Here is a 25055-nt window from a genome sequence, read left to right on the forward strand (position 1 = left end):
CCGATGGAAGAAGATCACAAATACAAACATGGAGTTCCTGAATATGGAGCGGATACGATAGAGGATGTTTGGAATGAAGAATCAGCTTCCCTCTCCCCTTTCCGCCAATATCATGAAGAGTGGCATATACCACACCACCAGGTTTATTCAATTCATACAAAGCAGTGAACTTGTTTCGGAGTGTGCAAGGCATTATGACCCAATTTCCAGGATGATCCGATTACCCAAAGGGGCAACCCTTGTTTGCCTCGTTGAAGATGCAATTGCGGAAGTATTTGGGATTCCCACGAGTGCAGATATGAAAGAAAAAACCAAGGATGAGTATGAAGCCAAGTATAAAATGAAGGCGTATGCATGCATGACAATTGTGAATAAGGAATGGATAATTAAGCCAAGCCTCACCATTCCAAGGCACCTAAAAGACTTATGTGTACAGATTTCAAGGATGAATACAGTGACCTAATATTCCTACTCAACCGAGTGATGGGGATGCCTCAAGGTGCCTTGTTTGAAGGATGGATGTTTTATTTTATCCAAGATTGTACAAGAGGAACAGTGGTCAATTGGGCCAAGATTATAAGTGACAATCTGGATTTTCAGTTGAGGAATGTGGAGAAGACTAGGTCATTCGGCATGACTTCCTACCTTGTGTACCTACTTGCAAGATTTGTTACATACAAGGGATTGATATGCAAAGGCAAAATTGGGAATGGACCAGGACAATACAGAAGTTATGAATGTTATCCACAACTTCATATGCATAAAATTGAAGACTACATGAGGGTGAACGATGCTTTCACCATGTATATTACAAGAATGTTACAAGGTAGGATCCACAAACGGTTGTCCAAGGCAGCAACGAAGCTGATAAAGAAATATGGATCGTGGTACATACAGTTTCCCACCTTCACATACCTACAGATTTAGGGATTTAGATCTGGATCTTACAAACTTCCTAGGTATCCAACAGATAGAATAATCCTACTTGAGGTGGTGAGATAACTTCTGGAATTTGATTTCATCCACAAGGAGAAGCACAGAACAGGGATAACTTTCCCTATTGCAATAGGAAAGACTTTGGAGGTGTGCCGCACTGCCGCTGCAGCTAATTCAGTGATTGATGAGCTTGCATTTTACCGCCTTAGAACTTACAAGAGAAGAGGATAGATTTGATCTCCATAAAAATGTTGAAAGGATCAAGGGAGAAAGATTCATACATAAGGTTGACATTGAAGATTACTGGGCTAATCTCATGGATGAACAAGCAGTAAGGAAGAAGATAATGATGCTATCTTTGCATTGAGGAGTCCTTCCTTGAAGAAGATCAAAGAACAATCAACGATGTAAGGATTCATACAGATGAGGAAAGTTGTTGTCGGGTAATTAAGCATTAAGGTAAATTGTGTTAGCATCGGCAGTTAACCCGTCGATTGTCGGCAGTTGGCACCGGGTAACTGACCAGACTCCTTTATATTGTATCTGTTTCCATTCTTTGGACGTGCTATTGTAGTGGAACATATTGCTATCATTGTATGTACTGGCTTATTATGAATCAATAAAACACTTGTGAGTTCCATATATTCTGTGTACTTCTGTCATTTATGCAATGTCTTAACCTGACACCCTACGGGGAAAACGTTTGGCGCCGTTGCCTAAGTAAAAACCTGGGAGGAACGGGGAAGAGGACGTACTACATGGCACACAGATAATGGGACAACCATTACTAGAAGGAATGAGTGACCCTGACAGAGAACCTAAAGAATTGTTCGAGGGGGAAAAGACACTCACGAAGGATTTCTCCTGCATCCTATAGGCGGCAATCGAAACACACGTACGAAGGGAAGCCACCACCGAAGATGTCTCAGAAGATGCTGTGTGTAGTTCGCTCGGAGTAAGCCCCATTGTGAATCGGTTGATGAGCGAACTGCCTAACCTTTTGGCACAAGGATTTTTGGCTCTCTAGAACCGAAGGGAAGACATCTACCGAGAGAACCGACGGCAGCAAATTCTACGGGAATTTAGGGAGCGCCAAGAAGATGAGCGCAATACATGAACTCTGACGGTCAGAGAGAATAAATAAGAAACCCCCATTGTAATGAGTATGTCAGTGACATACATTATGTACGAGGGATGAAGTAATAAAAGTTTTTTTTGTTTGTGTACATGGTGTGTGCTTGCTGTGTACGGAAATAATTTATGCCCAATATACTAAATAAAGACAAAAATAAAAAGATACAAAGTGACGAATGGGAAGTGGCACAAAGAGCGTTGAATCTCAGACAACAGATAGAACGAAGGCGTAGGCTAAGGCAGCTTGCCGACGGACGACCGGCCGAGGGGTTGCTCGAAGGGAACCCAGGAGGTGTCACGGAGGTTGCGGAGGCAAAGATAGACGGAGAGAATTACACTCTCTACACTGTTATAGGGTTGCCCGAAGGGAACCTAGAAGAAGTCACGGACGGTGCCGAAGGAGAACTCTACAGTTCGCCAGAATACCACCATAGGATAAGAAGTCATGAAGAGTTGGTGGAACAAACAAGACGAAATCTAAACCTGATCGACGCTACCAGAGACCTACTAAAGAAGTTGTCCATTTCGGAGGACAACCAGAGGGAGACAACCAACCAGAGGGAGACGACCAAAGGTGACGGTACGGCCGAAGGTGCCGAGGGAACACAAGGGTACCGTACGGGAGGCAATTTGTTCAGTTCGGGGTCAGCAACCTTCTCCAGAGGACCCACGAGTGGAGGGTCAGGTGCAGGAGGCGGAGGCGGAGGATCACCAGGTACAAGCACACAAGGCATCAGCCATCAGAGGAGCGAGACCTAGTGGTGGGATGGCAAGTAAACAGAAATTGCCAAAGTTCACAGGGGACGGCAAGGAAGACCCCGTACGACACTGCCGCACATGTGAAACTATTTGGCCCGCCAACGGAGTGACGGACCAAGATGACTGGGTACAGCAGTTCCCAGCCACATTACGCGGAGTTGCCATAGATTGGTACTCCGATGTTGACAAGCAAAAAGTGGCCACGTGGGCCAATCTAAAGAAGGAATTCAAGGAGGAGTTTCGGTTGCTCCGTGATGACAATGAAATCGCAGCCGAGATATACAGTACCAAACAAGGTACCAAGGAGACAGTATGGGCATACAGCCGAAGGCTGAAAGAATTGCTAGGTAAAATGGAGAGCCAACCCGCAGATGGATTGAAGAAATGATGGTTCGTTGAAGGGTTGAAGTCCTCCCTACGGAAGAAGATGAAAATTGTACCCCCGACGTCATATGACGATGCCTATAATAGGGCGATGGACCTCGAGAGCGAACACAAAACGTCAAAGAAGAAGAAAAGTAATAAATCCTCATCCGACGACGACGAAGACTCTGACAGGGAAAGCAGCAACAGTGGCGAATCGAGTAAAAAGGTGCACGCGCTCCAAAAGGATATGGAATGAATGCTAAAAGAATTTAAAGCCATGAAGGGGAGTACAAGTAAGACTGAAGAAAATGACGTGTGGTGTACGAACTGTAGGAGTGATGAACACACCAAGGGGTCCTGCCCCAAGAAGGCTTTCTGTGACATTTGTCAGATTGTCGGACATTTGACAAAGGAATGTCCCTACAATATGAAAACCAGGAGCCAACAAGTTCTCTTCACGCAAGAGTAGCCGGCCGCCGGAACTTCACAAACCGCCAACAATAATGCATCATCTGGCGGAAACCGGAACAACTGGCGAGGGGGGAAGACCAATAATAACAATAATAATAAGAGCCGGATCCAATATGATGCGAAGGGACGACCAATGATCCAGTGCCGAGCCTACATTCAATGGGGCCACTTTGCCAGGGAATGCACCTCAGAAGAAACTCCACAAAAACTATGCAAATGGTGTGGGCCTGGAGACCACGATGATGGAACTTGCCCAAAGTCTGGAGTGAACCTGCTCAACATTGACAGGACAGAGGAACGGGTATTGGCAATCACACGATCACAGGCAAAGAAGGCCACATACACGGACCCTCGCACAGAGAAGCAACGGGCGTTGGAGGCAAAGGCTGAAGTGGCGAAGGAAATGTTGGCACAAGGGAACACTCAGGAAGCGGCAAGTACTTCCCGCTCTGAGGCTGAGGAAAATATCTTTAATCAAATGCTATAGATTGAAGTACCTGTGAAGATGAAGGACCTCCTGGAAACGATGCCGCAATTATGTACGACACTCCTACGTACGGTGCAAGTAACTCCACAGAGTCGGGTGACCCGGAATACGGATGTTCCTGGCGTAACACCAACAGAACCATTGGTCCTGACACTATATAGTGGTCGGCACCCGACGGTGGTAGAAATGGGAATACTTGGCACCATTTTGACTGACACCATTATCGATGGTGGGTCGGGAGTGAATGTGCTTCCGAAAGAAACCTAGAAGAAGCTTGGCAAGCCAACACTGTGGTGGTCAACCTTCAACTTACTGGGAGCGGATCAACATGGTATCAAACCTCTTGGAACGCTCATGGCGCAACAAGTGACCATTGGGACACAACCATTTGTCCTCGACTTCGTGGTGATTCCGCTCGCAACGAAAGGATACAACGCCATTCTTGGCAGAGGGTGGTTGGTGGCGGCCAGAGCGAATCACAACTGGAAGCGTAACACGCTGTCCATGGAGAAAGTCGGGTGAAAATTTATTATCGACCTAAAAACACAACTCGTGAGTGAAGAACTCGCGTGAGAATCGAAATCGGACGGCGAGGGCGGAGTTGACGAAGGAAAGTACGGAAGGGAACTGGATGAGGAAGGCGCCTTGGGAATCCAAGGATGTTCGGAAGATGAGACAGATTCCCTTAATGGGCTCTTCCACTGGCAAATGGAAGACTGCGAGTTGCTATATGGGTGCAACATGTTGCAGGTTGACAAGGAGCCGGACGAAAATGAATTTCCGCCAACGTACGGGGAATACACGGAAGGGGATGCTCCTGTCAGCGAGCCACCAACACATAGGTTTGATATGACGAAACCAATCCGGTACGAAGAGTCCATAAAACCTACAAACCTCGGCACAGAAGCAGAGTCAAAGAACATCCTGGTTGGCGACGACTGGAATCCAGTCTTGAAAGCAGCCGCGTTTAAAATATTCATGGAATACAAGGATGTATTCGCCTGGACGTACAAGGACCTCAAACGGGTGCCGCCAAAACTGTGTGTACACCAAATTTCACTTGTACTTGGGGTCGTACCTGTACGGAAGAGGCCATACAGAATGAATAAAAACTATGTTGCAAGAGTGAATGATGAAATCGAACGTATGCTCGAAGCCGGGATTATTTTTGAAGTGCAGACCAGCGAGTGGGTGTCGCCCATAGTGATATCCCTTAAAAAGTAGGCAAACCAGATCCGAATTTGTGTGGATTTCAGATGCCTTAACACGGTCACCATAAAGGACCTGTTTCCAATACCATTTACGGATAGAATCTTGGAGGAAGTGGCCGGTCATGAAATTTATTCATTTATGGATGGATTTTCTGGGTATAACCAGATATCCATTGCCGAAGAGGACAAATTAAAAACGACCTTCGTAGGGGAAGATGGCGTGTACGTGTATAACCGAATGTTGTTCGGGTTATACAACGCGCCAACGACATTCCAACGGATAATCCTTCACATATTTGACAAGATGTCAATAGGGAACTTCAGGGTGTTCCTTGACGACTGGTCCATCTACAGTAACCAGGATGCACATCTGGCCGCACTTGGCGAATGCATGGAGAGATGCAGGCGAGCCCGCCTAGCACTCAATCCCAAAAAATGCAAATTCATGGTGCCTCAAGGGAAGCTGTTAGAACACATAGTGTGTAAGGCTGGACTCAGGACTGACCCGAACAAGATTCGGGTGATAGTGGAAATGGAGGCACCGATAGATGTTACGGGAGTCAAATCCTTCCTATGACACATAGGGTATTACAGGCGGTTTATCAAAAATTTTGCTCAAGTATCCTGCCCTCTGGACAAGCTGACGAGGAGAGGTGAACGATACGCATGGGGGACGGCTCAGGAAGAAGTCTTCCAAGAACTAAAGTCACGATTGGTAGGTGTGCCAATCCTGACATATCCGAATTGGGACAAAGAGTTCCATGTACACATCGACGCATCAAATTTTGCCATAGGGGCCACATTGGCGCAGGTTGGCGATCACGGGCTAGATCACCCGGTGTACTTCACGAGCAGACTCCTGTCAAAGGTGGAAAAAAACTATAGTACGACAGAGAGGGAAGCCCTGGGGATAGTGTACTCCATCCAGAAGCTTAGACATTACTTACTGGCCAAGCCGATCACATTTTGTGGACCAACAGGCATTAATGTACCTGGTGAATAAGCCAATCATTCAAGAGCGAATCAACCGATGGCTGCTGCAGGAGTTTACATTCAACATTATTGTACGACCTGGGAAAAGTCATGTGATAGCCGACCAGCTATCTAGAATCAAGTCAGGGGAACCGGCGGAAGGAGTAAATGAATACTTCCCGGACGCCCACTTATTTCGCATTGCCGTTCTTCCTGCCTAGTACACAAGCATCGGGGAATATCTGTCGACATCACAATTCCCTAAAGAGATGCCACCAAAGGAGCGAAGGAATCTCGTACTAAGGAGTAAGACGTTTCAACTCATTAATGGCCTTTCGTATAAAATGGGACCTAACCAGGTCCTACGGCGATGTGTCCTGGAGGAAGAAATTCAAGGTGTTTTACGGGAAGCACATGAAGGCCCGGCAGGAGGGCACATGGGGCCCGACACCACGGCCAGGAAAGTTCTATTGGCAGGGCTATGGTGGCCGACACTGCACAATGACGCCCGGGAGTGGGTGACGAGTTATGACACGTGCCAACGGGCGGGGAGGCCACTGAAGAGGGATTTTATGCCCCTCAACCCGTCCAATGCCTAGGAACTGTTTGAACGATGGGGGCTGGATTTCATCAAACCTTTGAAGGAAAGTCGAGCCGACGGTGCAGATACATCGTGGTGGCCACAGAATACTTGACCAAGTGGGTCGAGGCACGGGCTCTGCCAGACAATTCGGCCGTCAGTACGGCAAGGTTTATCTACAAGCAAATCATTACACGGTACGGGATTCCAATCCAATTGACAACTGATCGGGGAGGACATTTTGTCAATCATATAATCCGGTTGCTCACGACGGAGTTCAAGATATTCCACTCCTTATCAAGCCCCTACTATCCTTGGGCGAACAGGCAAGCCGAGGCGACAAACAAAATAATCGTCTCTGTGATTTACAAGTCTTGTGGAGTGGAGAAGGAAGATTGGGAGGAACGCTTACCATCGGTACTGTGGGCGTATCAGACGACGTATAAGGTCACCACAGGACAGACCCCCTTCCAGTTAATGTTCGGGCAGGAAGCGGTGGTGCCAGTGGAATTCATGGTGCTGAGTCTTCGGATCGCCATTGACAACAGACTAGGCGACATGGAGAGTCTCCGAGAGCGGTTGTATGCCTTAAGCAAGCTGGACAAAAAAAGAATGATGGCACAATGGGCCACAAAGGCAGCCCAACAAAGACGGAAGGTCTGGCATGACAAGCATCTTCAGCGAATGAAGTTTACTCCGAGGCAATTAGTGTTGAAATTCAATGGGAGGAACAAAGTCAAGCCCAGAAAATTTAAAGTACGATGGCTAGGCCCCTTCAAGGTACGCGAGGTCAATGCCAACGGGGCGATTAAGTTGTGGACGCTCGACGGGAAGGAGATACCAAATGCCGTCAATGGGTCGAAATTAAAACAGTATCACGAACAGAGACGGGCGACCGATCCCGAACCCTCCCGAAGAAATCACAATTAAAAAAAAAAATTCATACGGTCGTACAAGTTCGTACGGCCCGAAAAAAAAAAAAATTTAAAATTTTTTTTTTAAAAAAAGTGCACCGTATGACGGAGACCGTACGTGGCACTCACCGTATGGTGGGGCCACGCATCCACCGTGCGGTGGCATGGCGTGCCCACCATGCAGTGGCACCGCGGGGCCACCGTGCGGTGGAGCCCCACACGCCATATATACCCCGCAACACCAAAAAACAAAAAGAAAAGAAAAATTTGTAGACCCCGCCCAACCGTACGGAAGGAGAAAAAGAAATTGCAAACAATACACTGCACGCCACAGTACAAGATAGTACACCGCATGCCACAGCCGTACACCGTACGGTGACATTTGGAAGGAAGGGCGCAGCACGTGCAAGAAGGTTAAAAACTCTATAAAAGCAGATTAAGAGAATTAATCGGGAATCAATGGACACAAACAGGAATAAGGCGGATTGGAGAAAACGATTGCAGTCGTTAGAAGACAAGTTATAGGGAGGGCGAAGAACTTCAGAATCAAGTGCAGACACAAGCGAGCGAGTTTTGCCATCTGGTGTGCATATTGTAGGCAGCCTCGGGATGAGCAGCAGTCAGAAAAGCAGGAAGCATCGTTCCAAAAACCCAATCGACAAACGACAAGGAAGAGGTAACAGCGGACAATATTGTGTTCGAGGGTCTTAATGGAATAGACTGCAGGAATTGGTGGGCGAAGACACCTCACGATGGCCCGATAAAAAAAAATCTTCGCCAAACACAGGTACATTTACATGGTATCAGAGCCAAGTTGATCGAACTTGTCCTGCATATAACTTGTCCATTAAATTGGAAATTACAATACATTTACATGGTATCAGAGCCAAGTTGATCGAACTTGAGGCTATTTAATTTCGTGAAACAAATTTAAGAACAAGGTTATATACTACATCACATTTCTTCAAATGGCCAGTGCTATCAGATTCGAAGACAGACTCGGAGGTGGCGATGATTTTTCAGCCTGGAAATTCAGAATTCAAATGATCTTAAAGGAGAACAAAGTGGATTCGTTTGTTCAAACTAAAAATGATCAACCCGAAAATGAATCTGACAAAACAGCATGGATTGAGGGAAATGAAAAGGCAATAAAAATAATAGTTGATGGGGTGAGAAACAACATAACGCCCATCATAAGAAAACATCAGACGGCCTATAAAATGTTCAAAGCTCTTGAAAGCACATTTAAGATATCAAATGCAAGTCGAACTCTAGCATTAAAACGAAAAATAAATCATATCACCATGAACAAAGGGGAGACAATCAACGCCTACTTTATGCAGATATCAGTTCTAAAAGATGAACTTGCAACTCTGGACTACGAGATCCAAAGCAAAGAGCTAACACTCATTGCTTTAGATGGGTTGCCTAGTGGATGGAGCACATTCGTCCAAGGCATCAGTGCAAGGTCCAAATATCCCAAATTTGAAAGATTAAGGGATGACTGTCTCCAAGAGGAATCAAGATTGAACAAAATGGGAATGAAACACAAGAATATAGATGAAGACCTGCAAGTTCTAAACACCAACTCCACCAAGCAAAACAAGAAAAGGCAGTTTAGAAAGAGAAAAGGTCGTCAAGGCAAGAACACTTCAAAGAAGGACTTATCTCACATTCAATGTTACAGATGTGATCAGTTTGGACACTTCGTTGCAAAATGCCTGAAAAGAACCAAGAAACACGCTACATTTGTCAAAGCAAGGAAGACTAAAGGGGAAGACGACTCCGAGAAATACGTATTCTACTCAGCACTCACAAGTCAAGCTTCTAACAAAATCAACTCATGGGTGATTGACAGTGGTTCATCCAGGCACATCACTGGGTTTAGAGAAGTACTTGGTTCCATGACAGAGGAGAGTGATGAGGACGTAACCATCGGAGATGACTCCACATATCCAATCAGAGGAGTAGGAACCTGCACCATCATATTGAAGATAGGCATAACCTTACGGCTTGAAGGAGTACTATATGTCCCCAGCATCAAAAGAAATCTAGTTTCTATATCGGCACTGGAAGATAAAGGATACCAAGTGACATTCATGGACAACAAAGTATTGGCCTGGCCAAGGAACTCCTCCATCAAGAAGGCAAAGACCATTGGACAGAGACAGGGCTATTTGTATGAGTTGTGCACGGAAACCAATCTAGCCCTAATCCATGAAGCCACTAATGCAAATGAAGTTTGGCATAGAAGATTAGGCCATTTGAATTTTAGGGCTTTATCTTCAATGGGAAACCTTGTCACAGGTCTACCCAAATTAAAGCAAGATCATTCAGGGGCATGCAAAGGATGTGCCCTAGGTAAGAATACCAAAGGTACATTCCAAAATAGTACTAGGAAAACTAGCAAAATTCTAGAATTAGTTCATTCTCATGTATGCGGACCTATGTCCGTATCCTCTCTAGGGGGATTCTTTTATTATGTAATATTTGTTGATGACTACTCTAGGAAGACTTGGATCTACTTTCTGAAAAGTAAAGAATCAGAAGAGATCCTCTCTAGGTTTAAAGAATTTAAATCACTAACTGAAAACCACTCAGGAAACAAAGTTAAAACCCTAAGAACTGACAATGGGGGAGAAAACACATCAGATTCATTTAAAGAATTTTGTAGAGATAATGGGATTAAGAGGGAGCTTACTATACCTTATAACCCCCAACAAAATGGGGTAGCGGAAAGGAAAAATAGGACTATAGTTGAAGCTGCCAAAGCCATGACCCTAGATCAAAACCTTAACACTAATCTCTGGGCTGAAGCTTCCAGCACTGCTGTATATATACAGAACAGGTGCCCTCACTCCCATCTTGAGGACAAAACTCCTGAGGAAGTATTCACTAAGATTAAGCCTGATATTAGCCACCTTAGGATATTTGGATGTCCTGTCTATATCCATATACCTAAAGAAAAGAGACTAAAACTAGAACCTTCTGGAAAGAGACGATTGCTTGTAGAATATAGTGAACCCTCCAAAGCCTACAGAATCTATGTACCTGGTCAAAGAAATATTGAACTAAGTAGGGATGTAATATTTGAAGAAGACCTGGCTTTCAAAAGAGCTCAGAACTTCATAGAACCTGAAATCTATGTACCTACCTCTAACTTAGATGAAAATCCTGCCCCTGAGTTTTAGAGGGAGAATCTAGATGAAACTGAAAATGAAAATGAAAACACACCTAGAAATCTCAAGAAAAGACCACTATGGGCCACCAAAACAGTAGAAGAAGCTCAGAGGTTTGCTGCTCCTTCTGGAACCTTCAGAGAAAGCAAAAGACCTAATAAATTTACTAGCTATGTTGCTCTTATGAATGACCTATCTAAAAACGAACCTGACAATGTAACAAATGCCCTTAAACATCAAGTATGGAAGGATGCTATGTTTGAAGAGTATCAATCCATAATAAAAAATGATGTATGGGAAATTGTTCCTAGGACAACTAAGAAGTCTGTTGTCTCTTCTAAATGGCTCTTCAAGATCAAACATGCAGCAGATGGCAGCATTGAAAAATATAAGGCAAGATTTGTAGCCAGAGGTTTTTCTCAAAAGGAAGGGATAGACTATGAAGAAACATTTGCTCCTGTAGCCAGATATACCTCAGTAAGGGCTATACTAGCCATTGCAGCAGCAAAGGGATGGAAGGTACATCAAATGGATGTAAAGACAGCTTTTCTTAATGGAGAGATATCTGAAGAAGTATACCTAGAGCAACCTGAAAGGTTTGAGATCCATCATGCAGAATCTCATGTGTGCAGACTCAAGAAAGCTCTATATGGGCTCAAACAAGCTCCCAGGGCCTGGTATGAAAGAATTGACACATATCTATCAAAACTAGGCTTCTCTAAAAATGATGCAGATCCTAATCTCTACTACAAACAGAATAAAGGTGATATGCTAATAATGATTTTATATGTTGATGATTTATTAATCACAGGAGAAGATCACCTTATAGATCAATGCAAGAAAGAGCTATCCAAAGAATTTGATATGAAGGACTTGGGATTCCTTCATTATTTCCTAGGGTTGGAAGTATGGCAGAATCCTAACAACATTGTTCTAAACCAAGGCAAGTATACATTAGACATCCTAAAGAGATTTGGAATGCTTAACTACAAACCTATGACCGCTCCAATGGAAACCAATCTTCATAAACTTAAAGAAGCAGCAGCAGAATCACCTTCTACTGACCCCACTCTATACAGGCAAATGATTGGGTCTCTTATGTATCTGGTAAATACAAGACCAGATATCTGCTATGCAGTGAATGCCTTGAGTCAGTTTATGTGTGAGCCAAAGGAGATACACCTGGTAGCAGTAAAACACATTATGAGATATTTACAAGGCACCTTAAACCTTGATCTCAAGTATAAGAAAATTCATCTTAATCTACACGGATTCTCAGATTCAGATTGGGCTGGAAGTGTGACTGATCGGAAAAGCACCTTTGGGTGCTGCTTCAATTTGGGATCAGTCATGATATCCTGGATCAGCAGAAAGCAGTCTTTTGTAGCGCAAAGTTCCACCGAGGCCGAATACATTGCAGCCTCCATGGCTGCCCGACAAGCAGTGTGGCTTAGAAAGTTGCTTGTGGGATTGTTTGGCAATCCGATGAAACCTACTATCATCCATTGCGACAATCAAAGTTACATAAAAATTTCAGTGAATCCAATGTTCCATGATAGATCCAAACATATTGAGATCCCATACCATTATGTACGAGACATGGTAGACAAAAATGTGATCAAATTAGAATATGTTAGTACAGGAGATCAGACTGCAGATATTCTGACCAAACCACTTTCCAGAGTGAAGGTTGATCACTTCAGAAAGGGTTTAGGTATGATAGAAAGATAATCTGCTTTGTAAATAAGATGTTGAAAATTTAACTTCTTTTGTCATGTTGAGACATACTGGGTTTTACCCCGTGTTCATATCTAAAAGGTGACGATCTCTCAGATTATGAACACTTGTATGCAGACATCATAAGGTGATGATCTTATGATTCTCAAACCAGTTATCATGTTGGATCTCTGGTATGTCATGGATGTGCCATGATGTTGTTTTGATAAAACATTTGAATAAAATGTTTGTGCACATATCACAACATGGATAAGATGAGAATTTAACCATCCTCATATGTTTATCCTCATTATTGCGTGTTTAGGCAATACTGATATCACGTGTTTAGGTGATATCTTGTCATAATAAAATGATGAATCTATTATATCACATAGTTGGGTGGTACCCTATGTCACATACTTAGACTAATGTTTTATGTTTGTATCCTATGTTCTGATGGTACTTCATATTATATGTATAGATGATATATATTCTTGGAGACTGACATTTTGAAAAAGAAATGTGATGTAGGTTACCTTATCTTCCAAAAGCTAAGAGGGAGTGTTAATGCATTAGTAGCCTCTGCAAGATAAGACTCTCCTAACTCAGTAATCTCCTATATTCTGTTTACTCATTCATGCTTTATGTTTATCAGACTATAACATTGGTCACAATTATGATATTGATATTGGATCAGATTGACGACCTGCTTAACTATGTTAAGCGTCAATCTAAAATGCTATCGGGGTATTAACCCGATAGCATATAATGCTAACAACTATTGTTATTGTTTATGTTATATTAATCCATATGCTTTGATACCGATCATAATCGGGTATGTTTTATATCTATAACAATTAACAAATGACACCGATTCATGATCGGATATGTTTAAGCACTATTATCATTAACATATGATACCGATCGGATATGATTAAGCACTACTATCATCAGCAATGATACAGATTCATTATCGAGCATGTTATAAGTGTTGTTATCATTAAGGATACCGATTCATTATCAGGTATGTTTGAAGCACCGATTAGTTATGGATTGGTTGTTGTTAGTAGGGGTCACGACCATGTGACATCTTGGTCGGACATGTCTAAAAGACATGTCCGATCAAGGTGCCACTTGATCGTGGCCACCCTACTATTTATACATCATTCCAATCAAAGGAGATGACATTGAAATCGATACATGTTCATCCTCCTTACCTGCAGTAAAAGAAAGATAGCAATATTAGTGTCATAGGCATAATATCAAATTTAAAATACACCATCCTGCATATAACTTGTCCATTAAATTGGAAATTACAATACATTTACAGGAGTTAGATTCAGTTTTGGCTAGATTCTTGGAATATGCTGTTAGAGAGAGGAATGCAAGCCGGAATCTTCTAGAAGATTCCCTACTTGATGATTAGGCCTCATTCCATTGGACCACATGTTGGTGATTCCTTTTTTGATGTAAACCCTAATTAGGGCAATTTTAGGGTTGTGTTGGCATGATCTTGGCCCTCGATTCTAAATGAATCTTGCCCATTCATTTCTTTTGAGACCATATATATACCCCATTTGCTCTCATTTGTAAGGGAGAGAATTTTGAGAATTGTCACCTATATGCTGCAGATTTGAATACAATCATTGAAGTTTGGTGATTTTGCTTAAGTGTTGTATGCATTTGTGGTTCTCATTGCCTCCAAGTTAGATTAGAATTTTTAGATTAGAATTTTTTTCAAGCATTTTAGATTGAACGAAAGAATTATTGAATGCATTTGTGTGGAATCCATTTAATCCATACCACTAGCTTCTTGTTGATTGTAAGTTTGCCTTGTGTGGTCAACTGGAATTTAACATTGAACTTAACTTCAATTGTTGCACATCCATTGGTATGCATTGCCTTGATGGTATCAATGTTTGATAGTGATAATTTGAACATCTATGAAATTTACCTTAGATGATTGCACTAAGCTCATGTCAAATTGATCTTTGATGGTGAGACCTTACCTAGTAGGATTCCATTGAATTTGTTCATTGCCGCATTCTAGGTTAGAATAGAATTCCTAAACCCTATTCCTTTTGTCCATTTTTAAAAAATCCTTGTTAGATTAGAACAAAAGATAAATTGCAAAATCCGAAGTCATCGGCATAACCTATTCCAATTCCAGATCCATGAAAAGATCCCCAAGTTTGAACAATTACGTAAGTCCCCAAGTGAAAACAGCATATCACATCAAGCCATTGAGTTACCCACATGTCAAGAACTAGCCGTAGAAAACTTGGAATCGTCTTAGTTGATCAGATGTTTAGCATCTGAGGTGATTTTGTTCAAGAGAGGGTAAAATACTTTGGTATTTTATTTTGTGTTCGTATGTGCGTAAAACACACATCAACAGGAAGGAAGAAGGGAAGGAAGATGAGAAAGCGAGTGGGAAGGAAGTTAAGAAGGAAAGAAGGCAAGGAGGGAGAGTTCAAAGGCAGGTGAGAGGGGGGCAAGAAGGAAAGAAGGAAAGAGCATAAGACTAGAAGGAGCAAAGAAGTGATAAAAGAAATGCAAAAGGGAGAGAGAAAAATAAGAAGGGAGGAAGGAGGAAAGGAGAGAAGGAAAGTTAGAAGTAACAAAGGGAGGAAGCATAGGCAAGGGATGAGGGAAGGTGGGAAGGAGGGGGATAACGGGAGTGAATGAAAGGATGGATGGAAGGGAAATTGGAGTGGGTGGAGGGGCAATCAAAGTAGATGAAAGGACAATCAGATGAGAAGACGAACAAATGGAGAGGAAATGGGAGGAAGGAGTGAGGAAAGAAGAAGAGAAATTATATCAACATCCAAAAATGACCAAACTAGGTCAATTGGAATTCAATGCACACCAAGTCACAGTACCAAGGAATATAAAAATGAACATTAAAACTCAAAAAGTAAGAAATACTCTTCAACAAACAAAAGGAAAAAAAAAAAGTCCCAAAGTTATGATTACAATGACAAGCAACAATAGGATGAATATAAAATAATCTACAAAATCGGAGCATTTCTGTACTTGTAATTATTTACTATCTACAGTCATTTTGCATAAGGACGTGGTGCATTCCATTACTGAATTTGCAATTTTGCTCAACAAACTTTAATTCCAAGTCACTGAAACACTACCAAAACTAACCTGAGAGTACAAACTGGCCATCCGGACTAAAGCATGCCTCAATATTATCAGGAAAAGCTTCCAAGCCAAATCCACAACGCTGTTGATTAAGATCACCAAAGATAATGCAAGTTAATTGTATGTACTAAGAAAATAAAGAGCAATTTAACTTGTATATCAAATAATTGTAAATTATTGAATGCCATATAGAGTCAGATACATATTTGTTGAAAATAAATAAACGATTTGAGAAAATAATGCAATGAAAAATACACATACCATTCAACTAAAAACGAAACTTACCAAACAATTATAAATCATTTATGCCTGATTTTTGGAAACAAATGATATGGAAGACATTCTTTTTCAAGGCAATAGTAATTTGGATTCTGGAATATAAAAGGGTAGTTTCAGTTTTTATATCTGATAAGGGTGATTTTCCAAACACTAGATTGACCTCAAAACACATCAAGATGTGAGAACACTAAATATGGGGCTACCCGACAATGCAATCCTACTTAGCACTAGGAATTTTTGGCAATCAAATTGTTGGTTGAAAATTTTGTACACTTGGGGAAATATACAAAATTGTGGTTTCAACCACAGCACACGAGTAAAAACTTTCCTAATTAAGGGAAGGCTCCCCCTATCTAACTACAACTTTGAAAATAAAATAGGATGGGACAGCAATCTTTCTTCTTTTTTCAAGAAAGACAATATCCTTTTCTCTTCACAGAAAAGGATAGCAACTGAATATGAACGGCAGTAACCACTTTCAAGTGAAATGAGAGAAAGGAAATGAAGTTTCCTAAAAGCGCAAAGAGGTCCGTCACTTCCTTCGGGACGGGACAGCAATATCAAGCTCAAAGACTTGACTATTGGAAGTCCTATCTACCCTTTGCTATACTAAATTTTACAATGAATAAAAGACAACAGCTCAAAGACTGGAATAATCTATTCTTTCAACACAAAAACAAGAACTAATGCAAGCTCAAAGACTTGCTGCTATTTCTTATCAAATAGTAGTTTTTCCTCAAGAATAGACGCAAGCTCAAAGACTTGTTGCTCCTTCTAGAGATTTTCCTATTTTAATTAATCTTCTCTACTTGCAGCTCAAAGACTTCAAATCAGATTGGACTAAGCTCCTTTAGAAACGCTTTGCATAGAAGAAATAAAAAGATTCAAACTCAAACATGTAGCTCAAAGACTCAAAACTTGAGTAATCCTTCTTTATTATTCTTCAAAACCTTCAATTCACATACATAAGCTCAAAGACTTCTTGCTGTAAATTTGACAGAGTTTTTGCTTGCTTTCCAAAAGATAAAAATTACAATAGACCCCTCAAGTATTTATAGAAGAGGAGCCATGAGAAAAAGGTGGGAGGATCCTAACTAACTTGAGAGATTCTCTCAACCACCAAGACTCATTCAATAAATAACTGAGACTTCATTAACTAACTAAGAGTTACTCCAACTGACTAAGACTTATTCCAACTACAGTCCTAATCGGACACAACTTCTAGTTGCCTTACATGTAATTACAAAAGTGCAAGTAATGTGTAACTTGCTTTTTACAAGAAATACTTTTACATGTAACTTGTCAAAACTAAATTACAACTAAAGATTACAAAAGAGGCAAAATTCAACTAAGTGTTGAAAAACACTTAAGTTGCATTTTGTGAAGACACAAATCCTTGAAATTTCTGGATGCTCGCTTGTAGTTCATCAGGATTCGGTTCATGGGTGTTCTTGGCAACAACCATAGTCATCACAATAGTGTCGTGACAGCGGAGAAGCACAGAATTGTTTTTATCCAGGATAGACTGGATTTCATGCAGAAAGGCTTGGTGTTTCATCAATGCTTCAATTGAAGCTGCCGAGAATTGTTCGCTCCTCCATTCATTATGAATCTTCATCTGTAAATCAGCAAAAACTTCTTCTTCTGGAATCAGCTCTGCATCCTGACTTACTATGTTGCAAGAGGCCCTTTCACAATGCGAGACAATATCTCGAAAAACTTCACCTCGGAATCTCCTTGCATCACCGGTCTCCTCAATGAGGGATTTAAGAACAAGGGTCTTGTTTTCCAGGAATTCTTCAAATTCCAAGTACATGACGTTGGAAGAGATGATGGCGTGCTCCTGTAGAACACTCAGCTGTTGTTGGGGCATGGTACGCCAGATTGTCAAACTTTTTTAACACTTTCCAGATTCTTTTTGAAAGTATTAGAAGTTTGATCCAGTTTCTCCTCAATAGTCTCCAACTTAGACATTATCTGAAAAATGTCTTTCATTACCTGTACACATTGATCATGAAGTTGATCAACCCAGGAATCCAGTGCTTGTACTTTCTGAGCAGCCCTTTCCACTCCACGAATTGATTCTTGGGAACCAGAAAAACCTATGGAGTTACTCCCTTCAGCAGCAGGTTTTGTAATTTTATGAACGGCTGCCATAACTTGTCGGTTTTCCTCTTCTAGATTGTCTTTCTTTGCTAGAAGGTCATCACACCTTTGCACCTGTGAAGCAACAGAAAACTGAGTATCATGTTTAATGACCTCATTTGTTTACTTGCCCAACTCTATCCTTGTAACCTTATAATTAAGAGCTAACATTTCATCAAGTGGCCTATCTGCAATAGGTTCCACAATTTCAGCTACCTTCATCTTGTTACTGTCAACAGTTACTCTGGAGATAGTCTTGGCCTTCTTAGCAACTTTGGATCTGGACTGTTTGAGTTGCTAGTAATCAAAGGCATCAAGTGAGATTTCTTGCTTCTTCCTTTTCAAGGTGAAGAACTAAGCCATGGAGGCAAAGTCATCAACTCCCCTCTAGTCATAGCCGTAGGCAAAGGAGAAGCAGTTTCTGTTTGAATCACCGTGGTCATCCTGGGAGGAATATCTGTTTAGACAGCGACCACGGTTTGCTCAATTACTAACGGGCATGAAGATTGCCTCATGAATTCTTCAAAACCAGAAATAGAAGTATCAATTTCTGATAACTGAATGCGAGTAGGAATATTCTCAGGAACTTTCAACACACTCTCTTGTTGATGATCAAGAGATGGCTCGTATGCTGAAATGGGAATTGCATTATGAGGAGACTCTTCCACAAGCAAATCAGGAGGAGAAAGAGGCGTATCAATAGAAACTGGTGGAATGATCTCATGAGGTGAGTCAGAAACTGGAGATTTGGGAGCATCATCAGATTGCTGCCCATCTTCTGGATTATCCAAATCAATTACCTGTACATGGAATCGTGATTTTTCCTTCCCACGAACAGTCGTCTCCTCAGGAGGAAGCACTACTGCACAACTGACACGCAACTTGATCCTTGTGCCCGAAGATGAAGCACCCTCCTTGTTGTCAATCTGAATCTCAGATTTCCGTCCAAGAGGCCCTGTAGAATCATCTTCTTTACCAACCTTGATTTTTATAAGTCTAATAGCATTACTTCTCAGCCATGAGTTGGTGTTGGCCAAGATAGGTTGGAATCTATCCATGAGTTGGTGTTGGCCAAGATAGGTTGGAATCTATCAAGGATGGATATGCACTCTTTGTGCGACCATTGGATCAAAGAAGTGGAGCTTCCTCAACCCTTCGTAAAGTGTATTCAAGATCAAGTATATGCCCGTCATCAATCATCCCTTGTGGGATATCCACCAAGTTCAAATCAACAATTTGCTCAACAATGAGCCTACAGTAATCCATCTTCAGAACTTCGGCTTCTGTGCGGAGATCTACCCAAATGTCTTCAATGCGATGAATATGCAAAAAAGATTTCTTGATATTCTCCTTCATACCCCTATAATCAAAATCAGCTCTAGGTTTAAACCTTTTGAGCTTGATTTCCTGCAATTCAGTCTCCATGGCCTTAGCCTTCACAGATGTGACAAGGGAGTACCGGCCAGTTTTCAATGGGTTTGTGGTAGAGATCCCCATTCCAACCTTGTGCTTAGCAGACTGAAAAGTGTGAACAGCCATGATCTGTCTTTCCAACTCCATAAGAATGATCTTATCAGTTGGGTATCTGGGAAGCATGTATGGCGGACCATCATAGCATCCGATCATCATAGCATCCGATCCTCATATAGGTGACGGTGGGAAACTGCAAAAACAAACATCCATACTCGCACACCTTATCCCATGTCTCATCTGATACTCTCTTGTTCCTGAGATTTCTATCAAACCGGCACATGAAATATCCGAAGAATGCATCTTGGACTCTTCTGAAATGCAATCTGCTGGGTCTCAATGGCAACTAGTCGTAATATTCCCAAACTGGTATAAGTGAGCGATCACCCTTGGTAGAAAGACCTGGAAAGTGTCTAAGTAATGCTGCTAAGTATACCAACTATGAATTCATGAAGAAGGTCATGGTGGTAGGAACTGCTGCAAGTTGTTCGCACAAGGCATCGCTGATAACTTCTCCCCATGAAATGTGATGAGAGTGCCGTATGAACATGATAAACTAGTACATCCATGGCTCAAAGACATTGGAATGCTCAAGGCCCATCATCCTGCTGAGGAGGGTTATGGTGTCTCCAATCTCCCATTTGAAATCGCAGCAGTACAACTTCACCCACCTGGAGAAGGAGGCTCGTGGCTCTTGGATCCACCTATTGATGTGTCGCTTGCAATCTTTTTCCCTCTTCACATAATACTCCGCTGCACTTTCTTTGGAGATTTCCATATAAACAGGTGCAGGAGGTATTCTGAAAACCTTCTCGATCATATCTACATCAAGACGGATTATAGCTTCGCCATCATCATTTTTGATGACTCTTGACTCTTTGTCAAAATGATGGGCACATGCAAGAACGAACTCAGGTTCTAGGGCAGCCACCGGGAAAGATGATGCATAGTGAATATGGCTGTCCAACAGCCACTGCAAGTTATTATCCTATGGATCTTCTACCCTTTTGACGAATTTTGACATATCAACGTGCCCTATTTCTGTGTCTCTGATGCGATCCAAAGGAGAAAAAACCTGGGAAGGTGCAACCTCGTTCTGGTATTTGTCATATTTGTATTTCATCTTCTTTGGAGTTGGAGATGCCGACAAATCTGACATTGATTCTGAACGTGGGATACTGTGATGAAGACTTAAAAGAGTTAAGGCAACATCATAGTCAGCTGCAAATATCATTCTTCCTTCTCCAAATGGGTAAAACTTTGATTCTTGAACTTTACGATTTTGTGAGGGGAAGAGGGGAAATATGTAGAAATGGGAAAATCTTGACTTTGACCAATTTCAGATCTTGGGAGAATTTTCGCAAGTATACAAGTTGGAAAGGACATACATGCAATCGGGGTTTAAAACCCGAATACAAGTACACTTGTAAATTCGCAAATGGAGAAATGGACGAAAAATGAGATTTTCACTTGCGAAAAATGACGGAAATGGAAAGTACGGATATGGGGAACATGAATGGATAGAAAAAGAAAAATCCGGGAAAGTCATTTTCATGAAAATGGGAAGAACTCTGTTAGCCACATTATTGTACAGGGGAATAGGACTAGTTAATTATGTGTAATTGTTTTGGTTAGTTGGCAACCGAGGGGTGGTAGTTGCGGTGCGACGGTTAGTGCTCGCACCCCCTCGGTATCTTTATACACTTCAGAATGTAACTTGCAACACACGAATTATGAATGGAATAACATATCTGATACTTGTCTGATATCGATGGCGTTCTTATTCTGCATTACGTACTTTATGCTCTAAGTTATTCACCCGAGAGGGCAAACATTTGGCATCGTTGCCTAGCCGTACTCGGGAATGGAAGACGCGAATGGCGTACGAACACGATGGGCCTACCTGTTGGTGAAATAAACCCAGAGCCCGACGACGCGCGAACAGAACTTTACACAGGAGAAGACACCGCAACGAGAGAATTTTCAATTTTGCTCCAGGTAGCCATCCAAACCTACGTCCGACGAGAGGCGACGGAGGAGGAAATCCCACCAAGTGTCGTGTGGACAACGTTGGAGGTGAGCTCGGTGGTAAATCGGTTGACCAACCATCTTCCCCAGTTGCTTGCACAGGCATCGTTGGCACAACAGGCTCGCCTGGAGGAGATTGCCCAGGAGGAGCGACGCCAACAGATCCTTCAACAATACGAAGATAACAACCGACGGGAAGCAAAACGGGATGGATCCAATATGATGCAAAGGGACGGCCAATGATCCAGTGCCGAGCCTGCAATCAATGGGGCCACTTTGCCAGGGAATGCACCTCAGAAGAAACTCCACAAAAACTATGTAAATGGTGTGGGCCTGGAGACCACGATGATGGAACTTGTCCAAAGTCTGGAGTGAACCTGCTCAACATTAACAGGACGAATGAATGGGTATTGGCAATCACACGGTCACAGGCAAAGAAGGACACATACCCGGACCCCCGCACGAAGAAGCAGCTGGCGCTGGAGGCGAAGGCTGAAGTAGCGAAGGAAATGTTGGCACAAGGGAACACCCAGGAAGCGGCAAGTACTTTTCGCTCTGAGGCCAAGGAAAATATCCTGAAGCAAATGCTGCAGATTGAAGTACCTGTGAAGATGAAGGACCTCCTGGAAACGATGCTGCAATTACGCACGGCGCTCCTACGTACGGTGCAAGTAACTCCGCACAATCAGGCGACCCAGAATACGGATGTTTCCGGCGGAACACCTACAGACCCATTGGTTCTGACACTATACAGTGGCCGGCACCCGGCAGTGGTAGAAATGGGAATACTTGGCACCATTTTGACTGACACCATTGTCGACAGCGGGTCCGGAGTGAATGTGCTGCCGGAAGAAACCTGGAAGCAGCTTGGCAAGCCGACACTATGGCCGTCAACCTTCAACTTACTGGGAGCGGATCAACATGGTATCAAACCCCTTGGAACGCTCATGGTGCAACAAGTGACCATCTGGACACAACCATTTGTCCTCGACTTCATGGTGATTCCACTCGCAACGAAAGGATACAACGCCATTCTTGGCAGAGGGTGGTTGGTGGCAGCCAGAGTGAATCACAACTGGAAGCGTAACACGTTGCCAATGTAGAAAGCCGGGCAAAAATTTATTATCAACCTGAAAACACAACTTGTGAGTGAAGAACTCGCGTCAGAATCAGAATCAGACGGCGACAGCGGAGTTGACAGAGGAAAGTACAGAAGGGAACCGAACGAGGAAGGCGTCCTGGGAATCCAAGGATGTTCCAAGGACGAGACTGATTCCCTTAATGGGCTCTTCCACTGGCAAATGGAGGACTACGAGCTGCTGTATGGATGCAACATAATGCAAGTTGACGAGGAGCCGGACGAGAACGAATTTCCGCCAACGTATGGGGAATACACCGAAGGGGTCGCCCCTGTCAACGAAGTACCAGCGCACAGGTTTGACATGACGAAACCAATCCGGTACGAAGAGTCCGTAAAACCTACAAACCTTGGCACGGAAGCAGAGCCAAGGAACATCCTGGTTGGCGACGACAAGAACCCAGTCCTGAAAGTCGCCGCGTTTAAAATATTCATGGAATACAAGGATGTATTCGCTTGGACATATAAGGACCTCAAAGGGGTACCGCCAGAACTGTGCGTACACCAAATTTCACTTGTACCTGGGGCCGTACAAAATGAATAAAAACTATGCGGCGAGAGTGAATGATGAAATTGAACGTATGCTCGAATCCGGGATTATTTTTAAAGTGCAGACCAGCGAGTGGGTGTCGCCCATAGTGATATCCCTTAAAAAGGAGGCAAACCAGATCCAAATCTGCGTGGATTTCAGATGCCTTAACGCGGTCACCATAAAAGACCCGTTTCTAATACCATTTACGGATAGCATCTTGGAGGAAGTGGCCAGTCATGAAATTTATTCATTTATGGATGGACTTTCTGGGTATAACCAGATATCTATTGCCGAAGAGGACAAATTAAAAACCACCTTCATAGTGGAGGATGGCGTGTACGCGTATAATCGAATGTCATTTGGATTATGCAACGCGCCAGTGACATTTCAATGGATAATCCTTCACTTATTTGAAAAGATGTCAGTAGGGAACTTCAGGGCGTTCCTTGACGACTGGTCCATCTACAGTAACCAAGATACACATTTGGCCGCACTTGGCGAATGCATGGAGAGATGCAGGCGAGCCCGCCTAGCACTCAATCCCAAAAAATGCAGATTTATGGTGCCTCAAGGGAAGTTGTTAGGACACATAGTGTGTAAGGCTGGACTCAAGACTGACCCAGACAAGATTCGGGTGATAGTGGAAATGGAGGCACCGACAGATGTCACGGGAGTCAAATCCTTCCTAGGACACATAGGGTATTACAGCCGATTTATCAAAAATTTTGCTCGAGTATCCTGCCCTCTGGACAAGCTGACAAGGAAAGGTGAACCGTACACATGGGGGACGGCTCAGGAAGAGGCCTTCCAAGAACTGAAGTCACGGTTGGTGGGTACGCCAATCCTAACATATCCTAACTGGGACAAAGAGTTCCACGTACACGTTGACGCATCCAATTTTGCCATAGGGGCCACACTGGCGCAGGTTGGCGATCACGGGCTAGATCACCCGGTCTACTTTGCAAGCAGACTCCTGTCGAAGGCAGAGAAAAATTATAGCACCACAGAAAGGGAAGCCCTCGGGATCGTGTACTCCGTCCAGAAATTCCGACATTACTTGCTGGCCACCCCGTTCATATTTTATGTGGACCACCAAGCGTTAATGTACCTGGTAAACAAGCCAATTATCCAAAGACGAATCAGCCGATGGCTGCTATTGCTGCAGGAATTTACATTCAACATTATCGTAAGACCCGGGAAGAGCCATGTGATAGCTGACAAGCTATCGAGAATCCAGTCAGGAGAACCAGCCAAAGGAGTGAATGAAGATTTTCCAAACACTCACTTATTTCACATCGCGGTCCTCCCCACCTGGTACGCAAGCGTAGGGGAATACTTGTCGACATCACGGTTTCCGAGGGAGATGCCACCAGGAGAAAGAAGGAAACTGGTACTGAGGAGCAAGACATTCCAACTCATTAATGGCCTCTTGTACAAAATGGGACCCGACCAGATCCTACGGCGATGCATCCTAGAAGAGGAAATTCAGGGCATCTTAAGGGAAGCACATGAAGGGCCTGCAGGTGGACACATGGGGCCCGACACCACAGCCAGGAAAATCCTGTTGGCAGGACTGTGGTGGCCG

At 43.0% G+C, this 25055-nt stretch overlaps 1 protein-coding gene across 3 annotated transcripts in view; it reads right to left on the reverse strand.

Annotated features, from left to right (window-relative positions):
* LOC131045349 (protein ANTHESIS POMOTING FACTOR 1) overlaps nucleotides 1–25055 on the reverse strand; it is a 216675-nt gene that overhangs the window by 25879 nt on the left and 165741 nt on the right. For all 3 annotated transcript variants that reach the window (XM_057978936.2, XM_057978934.2, XM_057978935.2), the window contains one exon: nucleotides 15882–15960. In XM_057978936.2, the coding sequence (XP_057834919.1) occupies nucleotides 15882–15960 (79 nt within the window). The remainder of the gene's footprint in view (nucleotides 1–15881; nucleotides 15961–25055) is intronic.

Source organism: Cryptomeria japonica, chromosome 8 (assembly GCF_030272615.1).
Source record: "Cryptomeria japonica chromosome 8, Sugi_1.0, whole genome shotgun sequence".
NCBI lineage: Eukaryota > Viridiplantae > Streptophyta > Pinopsida > Cupressales > Cupressaceae > Cryptomeria > Cryptomeria japonica.